Source organism: Setaria viridis, chromosome 1, assembly GCF_005286985.2.
Source record: "Setaria viridis chromosome 1, Setaria_viridis_v4.0, whole genome shotgun sequence".
Lineage (NCBI taxonomy): Eukaryota > Viridiplantae > Streptophyta > Magnoliopsida > Poales > Poaceae > Setaria > Setaria viridis.
The window spans coordinates 75,211-93,293 of NC_048263.2; the positions used below are offsets into that span (position 1 = coordinate 75,211).

The 18,083-nt window shown below is 47.8% G+C and overlaps 2 protein-coding genes across 2 annotated transcripts in view; both read right to left on the minus strand.

Moving 5' to 3' along the window:
- LOC117861705 (amino acid transporter AVT1C) overlaps positions 1-18,083 on the minus strand; it is a 54,501-nt gene that overhangs the window by 15,177 nt on the left and 21,241 nt on the right. The window lies entirely within an intron of this gene.
- LOC117850101 (uncharacterized) lies at positions 234-2,411 on the minus strand. The gene has a single exon (XM_034731893.2). The coding sequence runs from the start codon at positions 2,106-2,108 to the stop codon at positions 1,083-1,085; it is 1,026 nt and encodes a 341-aa protein (XP_034587784.1). The 5' UTR covers positions 2,109-2,411; the 3' UTR covers positions 234-1,082.

The following is an 18,083-nucleotide window of genomic DNA, read 5'->3' on the forward strand; positions in this document are numbered from 1 at the left end:
ATCTGTGCTCACATTCTTACGCTGACAGAACCAAAATGTCGAAATTTCAGAGCTTGTTGAAGAACACATACAAAACAAAGTAGTACTAAAGACTGGGCCATGCCCCCGTGGAATCAGGAAGCTTGGTAAGTCCTGCTGTACTGGTCAATGCAATGAGCTAGAACATTTAAGCAGCTCATACAGTGAAAATGCAAAATGATGTGGTTAAACTTCATATAATATATATATTCAAATAAGGAAACCAAACTTTCCTGAATACTGAAATACAATGATCCAACCCACAAAACTGAAGCACAGTAGATTGGTGGTGAGCACACATATATAACCCCATAAATTCAGGACCGGCCAATCAAAAAGAGCAAGTCGCAGGCACAAAACAGAAGCAGCAGCCAACAAACAGCGACAGGTTGCAATTCGCAAGAAGATAGCCAGCAGTTACTAGAATCCATACAGATTCGTATGGTCTTTACCTGTATAACATGTCAAGTTCACAGCATGAATCTCAGCTTGAAGACTCCATCGACAGTCAGTTGCAAGCAGCCAATGCAAGTATGGAATCAGTTGCTATTAATTGTTCAACTACAGCACAGAGCTACTCCCTCCGTCCCAAATTACTATTCGTTTTTACTCTAGATATATATTATGTCCAGATACATAGCAAAATTTATGTATCTATAAAAGCTCAAAATGAATAGTAATTTGGGACAGAGGGAGTACCTCATTAGCCATGCCAGATTGACACGCAGCAAGGGATGAACATGGTAGTGGTACTACCTGAGTCGAGCAATTTATTCTGCCTTCAACATACACAGTACAAAAAGAATGGGGAAATACTACTCCTCCGTTCCAAATTACAATTCGTTTTAACTTCTTTAGATACATAACTTTTTCTATGTATCTAAACATGGTATATATCTAGATGCATATCAAAAGTTATGTATCTAGAAAAGCCAAAACGAATAGTAATTTGGGATGGAGGGAGTACGTATCAGCTTACCATGCTACTAGTTTACAATCTTGAGGTCCTTTATAATTATTAGTTACTGATTCAACTACAAACTGCGTAGCCAAGCTGTAAGATGCTAGTGTCGATGTCTTTGAGCAGCAAAGAAACCAGCAGTAAACCTGCGCTGGTTCTTGTGTGTCACGCTCCTGGTGCTGCTGCTTCTGCTTCTGAAAGGAGTGAAACCGGCATCTGCAATGCTGGTAGGTGAAGAATAGTGAACGCTGCGGCTGCGGCGAAGCCAGTGGAGCCTGTCCTTGAGCCGAGGCCGGCAATGGTGGACATGAGCACGTCCAACAGAATCACCGGGCAGTGATATCTCAGAAGAGTCCAAGCCATTCCCAGCTGAGGACACGGAGCGGCTGCCATTGAGGCGATTGCCTTGGGACTGTGACGAGGACGACCTCGCAATGGCGCCACCGCCGGGGTGGAGGGCGTACCTTGACCTGGAGGACTCGGAGAAGGACCTGCTGAGCAGATGGCCCGCAGGCTTGCCGAGGAGGCCCTTGATTGCCCACAATTGGTTCCACCTGAGGCTCCCCGTCCTCCTCTCGACCATGGCGACGCCATTGCTCCTTGCAGAAGCAGCGGCGTCGTTTGGGTGGTGGGGATTGGCAGCAGCAGCTGCAGCGGATGTGGTGGAGGAGGAGGCGTCGAGGGACTGCCGGGAGGGTAGGCAGGAGGAGTGGTTGGCGTCGCAGCAGGCCATCCATTCGCTGCAGGAGTGAGTAAGGGATCGCTTGCGCTGCAGGAGAGGCGGCGGATCTTGGCCGTCGCCGCCGCCACTGGTGGAGGTGGAGGGCGCGGCGGCGTTGGTGTCCTCCCCTTGGTCCTCTAGCTGGAAGAGGTGGAGGAGCGTGGTCCGCTCCGCCCCTTCCCTCCTCCCCGCTGCGTCCGTGGAGCAGGGAGGCGGCGGCTCCTCCGGGTCCTGGTGGAGGGGAAGGGGAGGAGGAGGAGGAGCGGGAGGCTGGGATGGGGAGGCCACACCAATCAGATTGGTAGCGTGGAGCCTGTCGAGGAGGCAGGCGGAGCAGAAGCCGGTGAAGGGAGGCTCCGACGGGTGCTTGGGGCACCTCCTCCCGGACGCAGCATCGCCATCGCCCATCCGGATGGGGAACGGATTGGGTTCCTGGAGTAGCTCGAATGTGAATTGGAGGCTCGATTCGGAGATCCCAAGCTGCCCGGGGACCAAGCGGCGGGGTTTGACCGGGGAAGCCTAGGGTTTTGACCGCCGATCTGGTCGGGAGAGGCCAGAGGTGGGGTGTGGGGGAACGAACGGCCGCGGCACGAGGAAGAAGACGAAGAGGTAGCCGTTGGGCTGGGTTTGCTCCGCTCCTCCGTTGGATCTCGATACATGGATGGATGTCACGCTGCCATGTGGACCCACAAAGCATGTTTGGAATTCGCAGAAAAACCATTTGCTCTCATGGTTTGCCGCACTTTACTGTCAGCCGATAAGCTATTTGGTTTCGCGGTTTCTAAAAATGCCACGTCGTCTATGTATATTTGAGTTTATAACGAAACAAAATCTCTCAATACAAAATTTCATTTCACAATTTCATAGGCTAACAATATAGCAATTAATTTGTAAGACATATGATTGAACACAATATGATGAAATGAAATTTTATAGTCTAATGTAAGTTTCAACAGGTTTCATAGTTTTGAAAACAGTACATACACAGTTTCATCCTGATAAAACTTCTTCCATCTCTCTCTTCATAACTTTCTTGGAGTCCAACGGTTAGTTGCACCGGATGTTCCAATGCAGGCAAAAACTTCTTCCATTTCACAGTATCCGATGGTATACTTTTTCACTAGCCGTTGGAGCAACAACACTTTGAGCCCTTGGGACTATTTATACCTCCACCACTTGTCCATTTAGGGTTGCTGGAGTATCTAGGGATGCATTGACGACCAAGACTCATCAAGAACACATCCATGCCACCAAAAGTGCTTAAGTGATCCATCAAAGGCTTAGCACAAGCTTAGGAGAGTCATTAGTGCTAGGATAGGCCTAGAGAGAAGTGAGTGGAAGGTGTGCCTACCTTGTGATCAAGTTCTAGAGTGAACCACAACTGTATAAGAGGTGTGCCGGCACCTTGGAGCCTTGGTGGCTCGCCGGCAAGTGTTCGACCCTCCAGCTTGGTGTGGAGCGGCGTCTATGACCTTGTGCGGGGGACGTGGATACCCCTTTCCTTCATGGAGAAGCTCCTTAGTGAAGACAGCATCAAGGTGATCAAGAGACTTGGTGTGAGCCTTTGTGGCCGAGCCTTTGTGGCAAGTCAAAGAACATCTTAGGAGAGACTTGGTGATCGGGAAGCATTACTCTTGTGTGAGTGTTTCAACAACGTGGACTAGTGGTGGCTTAGTGTCTACCGATACCACAGGATAAATCTCTGTGTCAAGAGTTTGCTTCCCCTCATCCCCTTCTTATGTTTTCGCATTTCATACTTGCAACTTGTGTGCATTTACTTTCTTAGAGTAGTATCTTGATAGAATTGGTTATAGGTTGCAAAACTTATTTTGGAATGAGGGTTTCACACTAGATCAACCATAGAATGCACATGCTATCTAGTTTATGTTTACATGGAAAGTAGTGAAAGTCATAGGTTAAGGTTTTAAGTTTCCTAATTCACCCTCTCCCTCTCTTAGGTTACGAGCACTGATTCCTTACAATGGATGAAGTGCAGGATCCTGCTATGTGCTATCCATCCAGCCACAAGGCATAGGTCGCCGATCAAAGAACCGACCCCTAGCACCATGAGAGTTCTGGAGTCGTGTTTCTAGAGCATAAATAGAGCAACAGATGATGGCGAGCAAGGATCAATAGAAGATGATGCGTGTTGGTAGGATCATGTAATGCCATTATACATACACTACTGGAGGATCAACTTCTGATACCGGTCAGTAACCCCCTTAATACCGGGCGCTCGATCGGTATCGTTTGGTCGATACTAAATGCTACACCATTTAGTACTAGCTAGCCCAACCGGCACTAAATGCGTCATTTAGTACCGGTCGGTAACACCAACCGGTACTAAACTACGAGCCACTTCGCGCTGTTGCGAACGGCAGTAACCGATACAAAAGTTTATTCCTCTTTTTTTATTTACCCTTTCGTTTTAATTCGTATTCGTATTCAACAGAGCTTTTACTAATAATGTTATGTTAATATATCAACCCATTCAAATCCAAGTATCACAAGTATCAACCCATTCAAATCATTAACACTCAATAGTTCGTACATCAATACTTAAGGTCTTAGAGACAACAACTTTAGATCCATAAGAAAAGGGTACGGTAGGAGTACATCCATGCATGCTACATATTTAATAATTCTCTTCGCTTACGTAGATATACCACCTAGCTTAAGCCTCCAATCGTAAAGCCTAGAACTTCATCAATATAAGCTAGAGCATGAATTAGTGCACTCTCTAGCGCTTCACAAGGATGGTCACATCCACTACCATAAATCTCGAACAATGGAGACGACGTCAACTAAAATAGCCTGTAGAAAGTGGGATCAGCCTAGAGCTTGAAATCTCTAGTGCGTATCGGGTTTCCATTGGCGTAACTATAATTCAACACATCCAAGACTTGAGTCAGAATCGCATGAAAGCTCATTGCTGCCAAGGTTTGACCAAAGATATCCTAAAAGAAGAGAATAACATGATGAAATTTGAAAGATGTAACATAATTAAAGATAAAATGATGAGATATGTTTCATACCATGTCATGTTGATTCAGTTGACATAGCCTCGCAGTAGTCCTAGTCACATTGCTTTCTCTCTCCTCGCGCTCCTTTATTCAAAAATATGAGAAGTCTGGCACAAAGTACCTATGATCCTTAAGCTGTTATGAGCATGCCTCCACGACGGTCCTTTCAAAAGTTACCCTACTTGGTGCTAATTGACCCCATGCAGCAATTGAAACCATCAAGATGAGCTGTCCTGGTACTCTCATCCGGTTGGTCTCTGTTTCTCGAACAGGTACCTGAAAAGATATTTTTACTCTTCTAAAATTTCGTGGACCAACTATCTCGGATTGCACTAAAGGAGAAGTACCACCTAGAGCTTCAACAACATCTTTCAGCCATCTATATTGCCGATAAGCTACATTGTATGTAAGTAAATTTAGGAATTATTCATGTGTAGTAAAAAACCAATTACAAGAAGGAAAGAATATTACTATGTTGGGAATTGTTCCTCTGCTTTGATCGCCTTTTGGCAAGTCAATGAAAAGATTAGGGAAGTGGATTCCGGGAGGACGAGCCAACGGTGGCTCCTCGAAAATGTAGTGTCCACAGCCGCCGCCACCATGGCGAGAAGAACTTCCACTTGCCATAGTTAGCCCAAACTGTCCAAATAAAATTATGATAAGGTACATTGTCATATACGCACATCATATACATTGAAAAAATAAATCTAGACCATCATTTTCATAGCCATCCACAATTCTATCACAATGCTACATGTGAATATGAACATATCCTCTAAGAGATATAGCCTTATGCCGTAATTGTATCACAAAAAATAATTACTTAGCATCCAATACAAACTGGTATCCAATTGAAGAAAAATCATAGCCATTTTAATCCAATACATGTAGCAAAATCATTTTAATGCATCAAAATCAAAATTATTGAAAAAATAAAACCTAACTGGGGAGGGACTACGGGGGAAGTGGGGAGGGAGAGGCGCGGCGGTGGCCCGCGGGGGAGGCGGGGAAGGGAGTGGTGCGGCGGTGGGGACGGCGGCTGCGGATGGGCTGGCGGTGGTCGGGGATGGGGCGACGGCGATGGGGACGGGGCGACGGGCGATGGTGACGGAGATGGGGACGGGGAAAGGACGGGGTGGCGGCGACGGCGATGGAGACGGGGACAGGGACAGGACCGGCGCGGCAACAAGCGATGGTGATGGCGATGGCGACAGTGACGGGGATCGGGTGGCAGCTGTGGGCGAGAGCGACGGGGACGGGGCCGACGTGGCGTAGAGGGAGGAACTGCTAATTTTTGGAAACTGCTAAGTGTTTGGAGAAGACGAAGTATTTGTAGGTGGATACTTTAGAACCGGTGCTAGCCTTTGCCCAGTACTAAATTCCTCTATTTAGTACTAGGCAGACTCCCAACTGGTATTAAAGTTGCTAAATGGTAGCATCTGAAATTAAAGATGTTTAGTACTGGTTCCAGCCTTTGCCTGGTACTAAATTCGTCCATTTAGTACCGGACATGCTTACAACCAGTACTAAAGTTGCCAAATTGGCGGGAGCTGAAACTGTCCGCCTTCGGCAGTTTTCTTTCCCACACACACTGTCTTAATTTTAATAAAATATTTCAATCATTACTTGTCACATGTATATATGTATATATATGAAATAGTAGAGATAAAAATTCATCGCAAATATTAACTAGAGTACATTACATATGAAATTCATTGTACATATTAAATCTTACATAAATGAGATTACATATGAAATTCACCGTACATATTAAATCTTACATAAATGAGATACTTAGAACCTAGGATTGTCCACATCATGACTGTTAATCATCACAACATACAAACTATAATTTATATTGATAATGTCGATTCCTAAGAACCTATCGACGTAATCTAGCGCATATATTAAGTCTTACATAAATGAGATATTTAGAACATAGGATCGTCCACATCATGACCATTAATTTGGAAAACAAAAAGATACACCAATTCTAAAATAATGGTACAGCATGAGATCTACGAGTCCACCTACTCTGGCTGAATATCATAAAGGAATCTTGAAATAATTTTTCCAAACATCTTTTGAAGCAAGTGCCACATTTTCATAATAGAAGTATGGTGGCCCAATAGCCTGTCCATGCAAAAGACCTGCTCGCTGAGCCCATTTTGGCAATCCAAAACTAACCATAAGTCGATGGGTCAAGGTAAGTGAACAAATCTCTGCCTGAATTGGCTATTGGTCACCATACTTCTATTATGAAAATCTGGCTCCAAAAGGTGTTTGGAAAACTATTTCAAGATTCTTTTACGATGTTTAACCAGAGTTTGTGGACTCGAAGTTCTTCTATTCTCTGGTATTGGAGGAGAGGAGGTGTTACATCAATTGCCGGTCCATCTGCATCGTATTACGTGAAAATTGGACATAGAGCTTCATATTAGATAAAGAACTTGATCAATATTAGGTAGGGGAAAGATAGAGTATATGTGTTTATAGTAGTCCTCACTCTAAAAAAACTCTCAATTATCCTTGTTCTAAAAGATCAACAAGTCTCCATTTGTAACATAAAACTCATTCTAAAAACTCTCCATTCTCCTTGTTCTAAAAGATCCATAAGCTAGTACTCCATTTGTAACATAAAACTTATTCTAAAAAACTCTCCATTCACCTCACTCTAAAAAACTCTCCATTCTCCTCTTTCTAAAAGATCAACAAGTACTTCATTTGTAATGTAAAATTTATTTAAAAAACTCTCCATTCTCCTCACTCTAATAAAGCAACAAGTACTCCATTTGTAACATAAAATTTATTTAAAAAACTCTCCATTCTCCTCACTTTAACAAAGCAACAAGTACTCCATTTGTAACATAAAACTAGCTCATTCGAAAAAAAAGACTAGAATACATGACCAGAGGAGGAAGAATAAAGTTGCTAACCGGTCTAGCGAAGAAAAACGAAGCTGAGCCAATGGTTGAGCTTGCTCAGGAAGGAAGCTAAGGAAGCAGCTCATTTATATATAGAGCAAATGGTTGTCATTAGTACCGGTACTAAATGGTTTCATTTAGTACTAGTTGAAGCTACGAGCCGGTACTAAATTGCATTCTCACAATTTAGTACTGGCTGAAGCCACCAGCCGGTACTAAATAGCTTCCTGAGGAATCTAGCTGTCAGCCACGCGGTCCACGTGCTGCCATTTAGTACCGGTTGAGGTTCCAAACTGGTACTATAGGGGCTTCGGTGGTACTGTGCGTGACGACCGGTACTAACGCGTTGGACGAATGATCAGTTTTCCGGTAGTGATAGCAGAGATCAATTTTAGTTTGGATTCGACATTGACATTCTGTACCAAATTTCATATAGCATACATTTTGTATTTTTTTTTTCAGTTGATAGTCACACTTCATATTGCTAGGCAAATACAAAACAACGATTGCACGCTAGTCTAATGCGAACAACCATCGACAAAAAGAATGCAAGTCTGCTGCTTCCTTTTTTTTTCGCTCTGACTCCTATAGATCTAATACTATCGTCCATGTGGCAAATATATATGTTGATACAATCATACATGTTGTTGCATGATGATTGCCATTTATTCGAGATTTTTTAAATTTTGTTATAAATACAAATTGCAAAAACCCATGTGCAAACTAGGTTGTTTTTAAATAATCACATACAAACCACTTTCTTGCCACTGGTAGGTTTTATATAGATGGGCCTTTTTCTTGTGGGGAGGAAGGCTGAGCATTAAAGAGGATGGTGCATGCATGTCCGACCCAAACTGTGGATGACAACTCGGAACACGAAGCACTAGCTAAACAATGTGCTTCCATATTTTGATCCCTAACATGTACAATGAATTATCTCAACCTCTAGCAGCTCATTATTTGCGACCGGTTTTACGTACTTGAGCTGCATGGCAAGCTTGTGTGTGTGTCTATTTCTGTGGACTTGAAAACAACGGCTGACACAGGGGCAATCTTATACCAGAGAGTTCAGCTTTCCTGTACACCTTAACTAATACTCCCTCCATTCCAAATTATAGGTTATTTTATCTTTTCTAAGCTTATAGATATTATTATGCATCTGGACATACACTATATATATCTAAGTGCAATAGCAAAAACTATGCACCTAGAAAAGCCAAAACGACCTACAATTTGGAGAAGGGGAGTAAGTGATATAGCCAAATTAAGAGTTTTCCTTTTTCAAGAATTTGGTGCGTTATTTGCCATGGAGACCGAACCTGTTCTAGTTTTGTTGCGCTGCTATCGTTATCCTACACGCATGATTCTCCTAGTCGAGCAAGTTAATTTTGGCACAATTGTTCATACATATGGATGGCAAATTTAGTCCGGATGCGTGGTGACTATTTATTATTGTAGATAGAATCAGGTCTGTAGACAAACATAGCAAGCCAAAATCTGCAATTAATAGCATCCCTGATATAATATATATATATATATATATATATATATATATATATAAAGTTTTGTACATCAACAGAGAGAGAGAGAGAGATGCATACAGACATACAGTAGTTCAGTACACATGGCATGGCTGCAGCAGCAGAGACGTTCTACTAGCTCCTTGGACTAATAATTAATAACCTTATTAGGCTTGCATTATTGCACTCCTATATATATAGCATGCAGGACTAGCTAGAGAGGTGCTAATTAAGTGATTAAGGAGCTAGGAGAATGAAGGAAGGAAACTACTAGCTAATTAAACTAGGATGAACTAACAATGCATATACGCAGCCGATGATGGAATAGTATATAGGAAAGATCGATCAAGAAGAAGAGACGCCGAGCCTAAGCTCAAGGTCGAGACCGCCGTCATCCTCCTCGGGGCCGGCTGGAGCTACTGGAGTAGCACTAGTGGTGGCTGCAGCACTAGTGCTGCCGCAGCTGCACACCACTCCAACCCCCAACTCCAAGCTCACCGCCGCCATTATTGACGATGAGGTGGTGGTGGGGCGATGACGATGGGACTGCGGTGGCGGATAGTTGAGGTTGGGAATCACCGCCGCCGCCGCCCTGCTAGGGGCGGCCGGAGGAGGAGACAAGCCGTGCCTGAGCCTGGCCCTGTCCCTCCTGTGGACGTTCATGTGGCCGCCGAGGGCCTGCGCCGACCTGAACTCCCTCTTGCAGAAGCTGCAGGGGTAGGATCTCGGCGGCCAAGTGAAGCCGCAGGTCCTCCATGGCTGCTGCTGCTGCTTGCTCTCCCTCTCCATGGTACCTAGGCATGCAGCTTGAGCTTGGCCGGTGTAGTGTGGTGAGTGACAGAGTGAGAAGAGCCAAGTGGTAGTGGTACCTATTTGTACTGCATGCACTCAAGCTAGCTAGCTGCTAGGTGATCGATCTGCTTATATCTGTTGGTGGTTTCATGACTACACGTACTGATCAAGCAGCAGTGCTATCATGGCGTTCGACTTGCATTGACTGGACTCTCTCTCTCTCTCTCTCTCTCTCTCTCTCTCTCTCTCTCTCTCTCTCTCTCTCTCTCTCTCTCTCGGGCCGGGATCGAGCAGACGACGGCACTGTAGATCATGCATTCATTCATGTAGCAGTTGCATTTCACTGTTTTGTATGTGCTGGACTCTCATGCATGTGATGAGGCTACATACTGAAATAGCTCGTGTCTCGTTTGTCAAAGGTGAGCAGTGAAAAACTTTCCCTGCTGGATAGGAAACTGCAGGGCGTGCAGCATGCTAGAGAGACCGACCAGCATGCCATGCAATGCAATGACTCATCCCAATGCAATTCCCGAATGCATGGAACTGAGGATCCAGTCAAACCATGCATGCACTGCTATATGATGCCCAGTAGTACGTCTTGTGGTCGATCAGAACGATCAGAATAAAAAGATACATATATGCATCAATATATTGATGGCACAGCCAAGATTCTATGAGGGCAGGATCACCCATTGTCGGCAATTCCTGATAGACGTATAGGACGGAGCAACGCGTGCAGAGGCAGGCTTTTTCTTTCCTCTAGGTCGCCGGCCGACGTGACGTCCGGGAGCCAAAGCCACTGCAACACAATCCTGGCTCTGGGGGTATGGGACAACCTTGCACCCAAAATATATGTGTGTATCCGATACATAGATTATATTGCTGGTTCAAATAAGTGTCAGTCAGTGCTCACATGTAGTGGTTGCTGGACTTAAAATCGATCATGACCAGCTCTCGGTCATGGGCTTCTAGCTCCATGTAGCTAGCTATTATTTTGGAGATTTCGAGTTGTCTGATGAAAATTAATTATCTGTTACTGGCATTCGATTAGGGTTTTGAAGAAAAGTAATAATTCACTTCGAGGGAAATCCGATATAAATAAGTGTACAAACAACTAGCAGCTTGCAGGATTTAACTGTATTTTTGTCGCGGTGTTTTCTCCTCCTAGATTTTTCTCTAGGTTAATAAGGATGGCATGTAACATGTATTGGTTTTAACTAGATATACAAATAAGACTATATAAAAATGCTATTGCAGTTATAAAGACCTGAAGTATCCTCATTTTGTTCCCTCCCTTGAAGGCTCTAACAGACAACTCGGGTTCCCACACCTGTCACCCCTCAATCTCTTTAGATGGTAACATCAGCGGTCTTTGGCGGTTCTCAATGTAGCGTCCAATTAGGGTTTTAAGCTTCCAGGATTTCCTCAGTGACTCCATCATATTTTATGAGGCCTCCTGAAAGAAGGGTACATCTTTCTCTGCCCAAATGTGATCAAGTCAAACCCTTTTTTTCCCCTTTGTTTGGGCAATATTTTTTACAGGCTATGCCCATCTAGGAGAAAGCTATACTACACTCGAGCATTTTTACTGCTCCCTGCACTCGAATTTAGCTGCCCGATCCTTCAATGCCACAACAGCTTCTTCTTGAGCTCTTGTAACACCTTCTTCTTGAGCTCCGGCCAAGTTAGGTTTTGAGGTTGGGTTCAAAGTGGGGGTTACATGTGGCCTCTGGATGTAGAGGGAGCTTCGGGGTGGTCATTAGCCGACGATGGTGGTGGCTGAGACAGCAAGGGAGCAGAGTGGCACCTAGCGAAAGCGACGAGGCGCCACTGGAGCTAGGCGGCAGTGGACCCCTGGTTGGGCGGTGATGGTGGCGGGGGTGAGCACCGCCAATGAGGGGAGCAGTCGAGATGACAGTTGCAGATTTGCCGGTGAGAGGCGGTGGAGGTGAGGGTGAGCACCGCTGACGAGGGGAGCAGTCGAGACAGCAGTTGCGGATCTGTCGGTGAGAGGTGGTGGAGGTGAGGGCGAATGGTGGAGGCGAGCTTGGACAACCGAAGCGACAACGGAGGGTGGAGGGAGGTGGGAGGAGGGAGGGGCGGTGGGGGAGGTCAAGCCTTACCGGTGTCGGTGACGATGCCGGCGAGGCAACAGGGTAGAGGCGGCGTCAGGGTCTCAGCCTCTTGAGGATGAAGCGACGGGTGAGTGGATAGGGAAAGGTTGTGGCTGTTCGAGGTAGAGAAGATAAGGTTGGAGGATGGTTGGATCTGGATCGTTCGCTTTAGATCGAATGATTAGTAAATTCGAGTGTGGGAGGGGATTATTATGCTTGAGTGGGACAAAGACAGCCCCCCATCTATGGTAGATTGGTCTATTCCCACAAAAGGATGTTTTGGAAGGGCGCCCCGAAATGCACGGGCACGGGACTACCAAGTTGCATGGGTGGTTGCCTGCTAGTCCTGCGCGATGACAGTGGTCTCGGGCTCTTAGCATCAAGATTATCTCACCACACACAAGAAGTGCCTCATGCTCAACCTCCACAAACTACTGACCAATGGCTCCTTGCAGCGACTCATGCCGGATTACCATGACATCACCACTATGGTGCTCATGACAGTGCCACCACCTCCTTGTGGGCTCTGGCATGACACATAGCACTTTGATGGGGTGCTCGTTGATGTGTTGTTGGCCCTGTCCGCCCATTACACACTGGTGGAAAAGTGAGCATTAGTCCTGGTCAAAGACGCACAGGTCTCAAAAATCCAACCGGGATTAATCTGTCGAGACTAAAGGCCCTCTCTTTAGTCCCAGGTATTTCACCCGGGACTAAAGGAGGTCTTTAGTCCCGGTTGGTGTTACCAACCTGGACTAAAAAGTTTCCAAAAAATAAAATGGGCCCGCTCGCGTGCCGCCCACTCCGCTTGGAAGAGAGGGAGAGAAGGAGGAGAGAAATAAGGAAGAAGAGAAAAACTGCCTGCGCGAGATAAGGGAGGGGAGAGGATAAGGTGGAGAGAGGGGGGGACTAAAGGCCCCCGGTTGGTGAGGTGAGGCATTTAGTCTCGGTTCAAAACACCAACCGGGACTAAAGCCCCCCTCCCCTTCCCCCCACTTTAGTCCCGGTTGGAATTACCAACCAGAACTAACTAGTCCCGTAGTCCCGGTTGGTAATTCCCATTAAACGCCTTTAGTCCCGGTTGATGTTTTCAACCTGAACTAAACGCCTCACCAGATTTTCTCATCCCACTAGTGGTTACAACCGGGACTAAAGGGTCTCTTTAGTCCCGATTGATACTATCAACCAGGACTAAACCTCCCATCGTTGGTGGTCGTTTGATCCGGGACAAAAGGCCCTTTAGTCCCAGGTCAAAAAACGACCGGAACTAAAAACACTGGATGGAAAGTCTCTTCTCTACTAGTGACAGCTGTAGGCCTCATTGGCGATGGTGGGCTCAATTAGCATTGATGCTCTCCAGTGGCCGCGGGGTGCTCGTTGATGTGTTGCCAGCCCTATTGCAGTCACAGGCGCGTGATTGCAATAGGGCTGACAACACATCAATGAGGCTCGTGACTGCAATAGGAGAATAGGGCCACCGTCGTATCCGCATCCAGGGATGGCCCCGGGGGGAGGGGGGCAGGGTGTGCGGCCACCCCGGGCCCCCAAATCCCAGGGGCATAGTAACGGTAACAAAATTCTTAAGGCAAAGGCAATGCTTATGTTCCAAATAGCATTAAGGTGGGGGCTCAAAAAAAAGGTAGCCTTTGTTACTGCCTCGCCCACAATGGTTCACAGTAAAAGGTGACATTAAGGTGGGCCCACTTCATGGTTAAAAAAGGGCCCAATTCATCTACTGCACCCCCTCATCCACATCGCCTTATCCTGCCGCTGGTCCTCTCTCCCGCTCGGATCACGCACTTTGAAGTCATTAAATGATAATGAACTTGAAGAATGTTGCACTAAATTTGTAGAAACTTTTTCTTTTGATGGTTCATCTGATGTTGAGGTATATGACCTTATTTATGAATTAAAGATTATGAAATTCACTTTGCCGGATGGCGTAATGTCTGCTATGGAGATTTTCGAGCATGTCAGAGATGTGGATTGTTATCCTAATGTCTCCATTGCTTACCGACTCTTAGGCCCTGTTAGTTTGGACTTTTAGCCAGCTTCTCACCCCCCAGAAGCCGAAAGCCCAAACAAACGGCAAGCTTTCGAGCCTAGCTTTTCGTAGGCCAAAATCTCTGGAAAGCCACGGTCCAATGGAAAGCTCGAAAGGAGAGAAAAATGAGCTTCTGGCGTTATTTACCTGTCTGCCATCAGTAGTGTTACGAATCGGTACGTTTCTTTTTCCTCTCGATACCCTTCTTCCCCGTTAAACCCTATCCTCTTCCACCTCCCTCCGCATCCCACGTCGGGCCACTGCCGTCCTCCCTCCATATCAGGCCGCCCCCCCCTTCCTCCACCCCTGCTCGTCCTTATCGCCCAGCCACGCCTCGGGCCGGCGCCCTCCTCCCTCCGCCCTTGCTTGTGCTTGTCGTCCACCCCCGACTCGAGCCGCCACTCTCCTCCATCTGCATCGAGCCACCGCCCTCTGTGATGACCAAACCCAAATCTTTCGAGTTAATCTTAATCCGAGTCCCTGATCCCCCTATCTCAGCTCCCCCTAAGCCTAAGTGCTCACCCTCCAGTTCCGGTCCCGACCCCTGAGAACCCGACCCCTTTCCGTTGGTCCCTTCTGAGTTCCACAAGGCAGTGCCCTTCTCAATCTTGAGTAGAGGACAAACCGAAACTGATCGGTGGACCCGCAATCTTTTCCCTGGATCTCCCGAGGCAGACGCACTCGAGTAGCATGCCCGCTCCAGATTCTCCGCCGCGTGGCTCAATTCCTCCGACCTCCGTCACTCCGCTCCGTCGCCGGCCGCGATCGGATGGATTCCCGCGCCCTCTTCCCCAATCGCAGCGGAAGCCCCTCTGCAAACCTTTCTGCAGCGCCTCGTCTCGCTCGCGCCCTCGCTGGCCGCGCCTTGGTGCCCCGACGCCGCTATGGTAGAGCTTTACCGCCTGCTGCATCCAAGCTGCCTCGCAGCTCGCGCCCATCATCACTTCACCGGACCCCCCGGCTGCAAGGCCCGATGCCTCCCGGCTTTTCCGCCGCCCCTCCACAGTCGCGCCGCCCCGAATGCGCTACGCGACGATTCCTCCTTCGCCAACCCCGACCCTGGCCGCGATAGCTCCTTTTCCGCCTTGCTAGAGCTGCGCCCCGGCAAACCGCTGCTTCGCGCTCGTCCGCGCAGCCGCAACCCGCCTGTCTTATCACCTGTGCAACCTCGCTTATAGCGCCGTTCCCCCTGTCACACCCATCAGATCCGCCGCACGACGACGCCCGCCTCCGCCAAACCGCAACCACCAGCAAAACCGCGCCTGCGCCGCCCTGTCTCCAGTGCCCAATGGCCGAAGGTGTCATCCCCGAAGTCCTGTTCCACCGCCCATCGCTGCTCAATCGCCGCCATGGCAGCGCACTTCATCTCTTTTCTTCCCGGTCTTCGTGCTGCTCCAACCCTCTCTCTTCCGCGCAGCTATAAAAGGGAATGCCAGAGTCCTACCGGAGTTCCCTTCGCCATCGCTGCCTTACCGCCGTTCCTCTGTTTCATGCTCGAGCGCTGCCACCTAAGTTCCTGAGGAACTCTCCTCTCCGCTCAACACCCACCTTTCCCACTCCACCCAGCCGCTTGCTCCTCCGCGCTGTGCTAGAGCTTGCTTGTTGTACACAAGAAGCACCGCCGCCGCCGGAGCACTGCCGGACATCGCCGCTGCCCAAGTCTTAGTGCTTCAGTCCTTCCGCCCCAGTATGCTCCTTCCCGATCCCAAAGCTTCACCTATAAACCGAAGGTAAGCTGCTGACCCCTTTTCCGCCTCGCCCGACCCTGTCTGTCCGCCCGACCCCTTTTCCGCCTCGCCCGACCCTGTTTGTCCGCCCGACCCCTTTTTCGCCTCGCCCGACCCTGTCTGTTCGTCGGACCCCTTTTTCCGCCTTGCCCGAGGACTTGGCTGTATCCTTTTCCTTGACCCGAGGGTATATGTGTAAAAATCAGGGACTTCTTTGCGCTAAGTCTGAGGACCCCCAGCACAGCTATTCCTCTAGTCTAAGGGTCAGATCATAAGTTTCTTCCCATCCGACCCTTTTATCTTGCTCTCCACCAACTCAAGCAAACTTCCTCACGTATTCTGTAGCTTTGCTACCAGTGTCCGAGCTTTAACTGTAAGTGTTGTTGAATTGACCGTCTAAAACACTAACTCCTGCATTGCATTCGTGTAGAGTTGCATCTCGCTGACGGCGTCTACGAGCTGTACCCGGCGCCCGAAGACGGAGCTGTAGCTGAGCTACCGCTTCCAGAAGCCGAAGCCGCCCCAGCAGAAGACCAGTTCCCTTCCTCCTCGCTTGAAGGCAAGCCCCGGAGCATGAACCCCAAATTCCTAAACTTGCTCATGCCTTCTTCTTCATGTTTGTGCATTTACGTATAGGAGTTGTTTGCAACCGTAGAGGCCTGGCGTAGTTCCTTTGATCTGAACACTAGTTGCTGGACCGAGTAGTTGCTATGCTTAAATAGGGATCGGTAAAAGTCGAGTGATTTCCTGTCACTCGAGCGAGTTGTAGGAGTTGGTTGTTTCTCCTTCTGTTACAACTATAAGGACGATGGACGGGGCAGGGTTCTGGTTAACTTTTGGTGGTCGGCTGATCGCCCCGTCTGTCTATGAAATCTGTTAAGGCCCGACAGTGGTGGTGTTCGTGATCAAGTGTTTGAAAGTACTAACCTCATACTCAGTATGGGATGGGGAAGCCTAGTACCTGATTGAACCTAGACGTGAGCGGTCACCCCATTGTCCTTGGAACGGAGTTCCCCTGCGGCCGCACATGGTGGCAAGTGTGGTCACAGAACAGCAGAGGCTGGGTCTGTGGAACCTTGCTCCAAAGGAAATGGGCTCAACACGGGTTAGGGAATTGATGGGGAAGGCCGACACAGGAAGCGACCCTCGGTGGTGCGCGGATGTCGTGAGGTTAGGTTCACCATGCATGGTTAAGGAACTCGAATCGATTCGTCTGCCTCTCACAGTTTGAGACTGCTTGATCGCTATGCTACACTGAGTAATAAAGGAATCTGATGATGACATGGTCTTCATGATGTTTATATACCCTTTTGGTTGGATCTATGTTGCTTAGAGTAAGTTGCCGACTTAGACCGGTTAATGAACCTAGAATCTGAGCTAAAACTTTGAAAATAAGGATCTACTTAGTGCTTTTGGCAAACAAACCCCTCAGCCAAAGAGCCTCGCATGTCTAGAAGTGGTGGAGTAGTTTTACTCCGGGTCGGTTAAGTCTTGTTGAGCTTAGTAGCTCAGCCTTGTTTGTGGCTTTCCTTTCAGGTGATGTCGCAGCTCCCGAGTCTGCTCCTGTTGGCACTTGGCCGCCCCAACTCCCTCCGGGTTGGACGGTCGAGTGGGATCCCTCCTCGGACGGCGAGGAAAGGGATCACTGATGTCCTGATCGGCCTCATCAAGGACATCCGACCCCGGCGCTAGTTTCCGCTTGTGTTTACCTTCTGTCGTTTTCTTCGGAACTTGTAAAACCCTGATTTTCAACCAAGTGTGTAACAACTTGTAATCTACTGTTGGGCCTGTTGTATTCTCTGGAACCACTCACCTTCGTGCGGGTTATGCTAAATTCGGTCCTGTCAAGTGGTTAAATCGTATAAAATCCGACGGCACCTCGAGTTAGCACGATTAAGGCATGAGTATCGCATCTTAAGCGACTTAACCGTGCTTTAGTTGAGTTAATCCGAGGTGGTTCTGCCACACCCTCCTCCCTTCACCCCTGCACATCATCATTGCCCAGCCCCAGCTCATCACCCGGCCCCACCTCATCCTCGTCGCTCGACCCCTGCTCGTCCTCGTCGCCCGGCTCCTATCCTCTTCCCTACGCAAGATCTCCAGCAAGGTGAGCACCACATCCCCTAGAATCATGGTAGCCTAGAATCTAGATTATGCAGTCATGGTTAAATGAACTATTGTAGCCTAGAATCATGGTTTAGGAGCTTTGAATCATGGATTAGGATTTGGAATCACCAAT

Coding starts and splice junctions, on each gene's coding strand:
- LOC117850101 (XM_034731893.2), bottom strand. CDS start 2,108: ATGGGCGATGGCGATGCTGCGTCCGGGAGGAGGTGCCCCAAGCACCCG.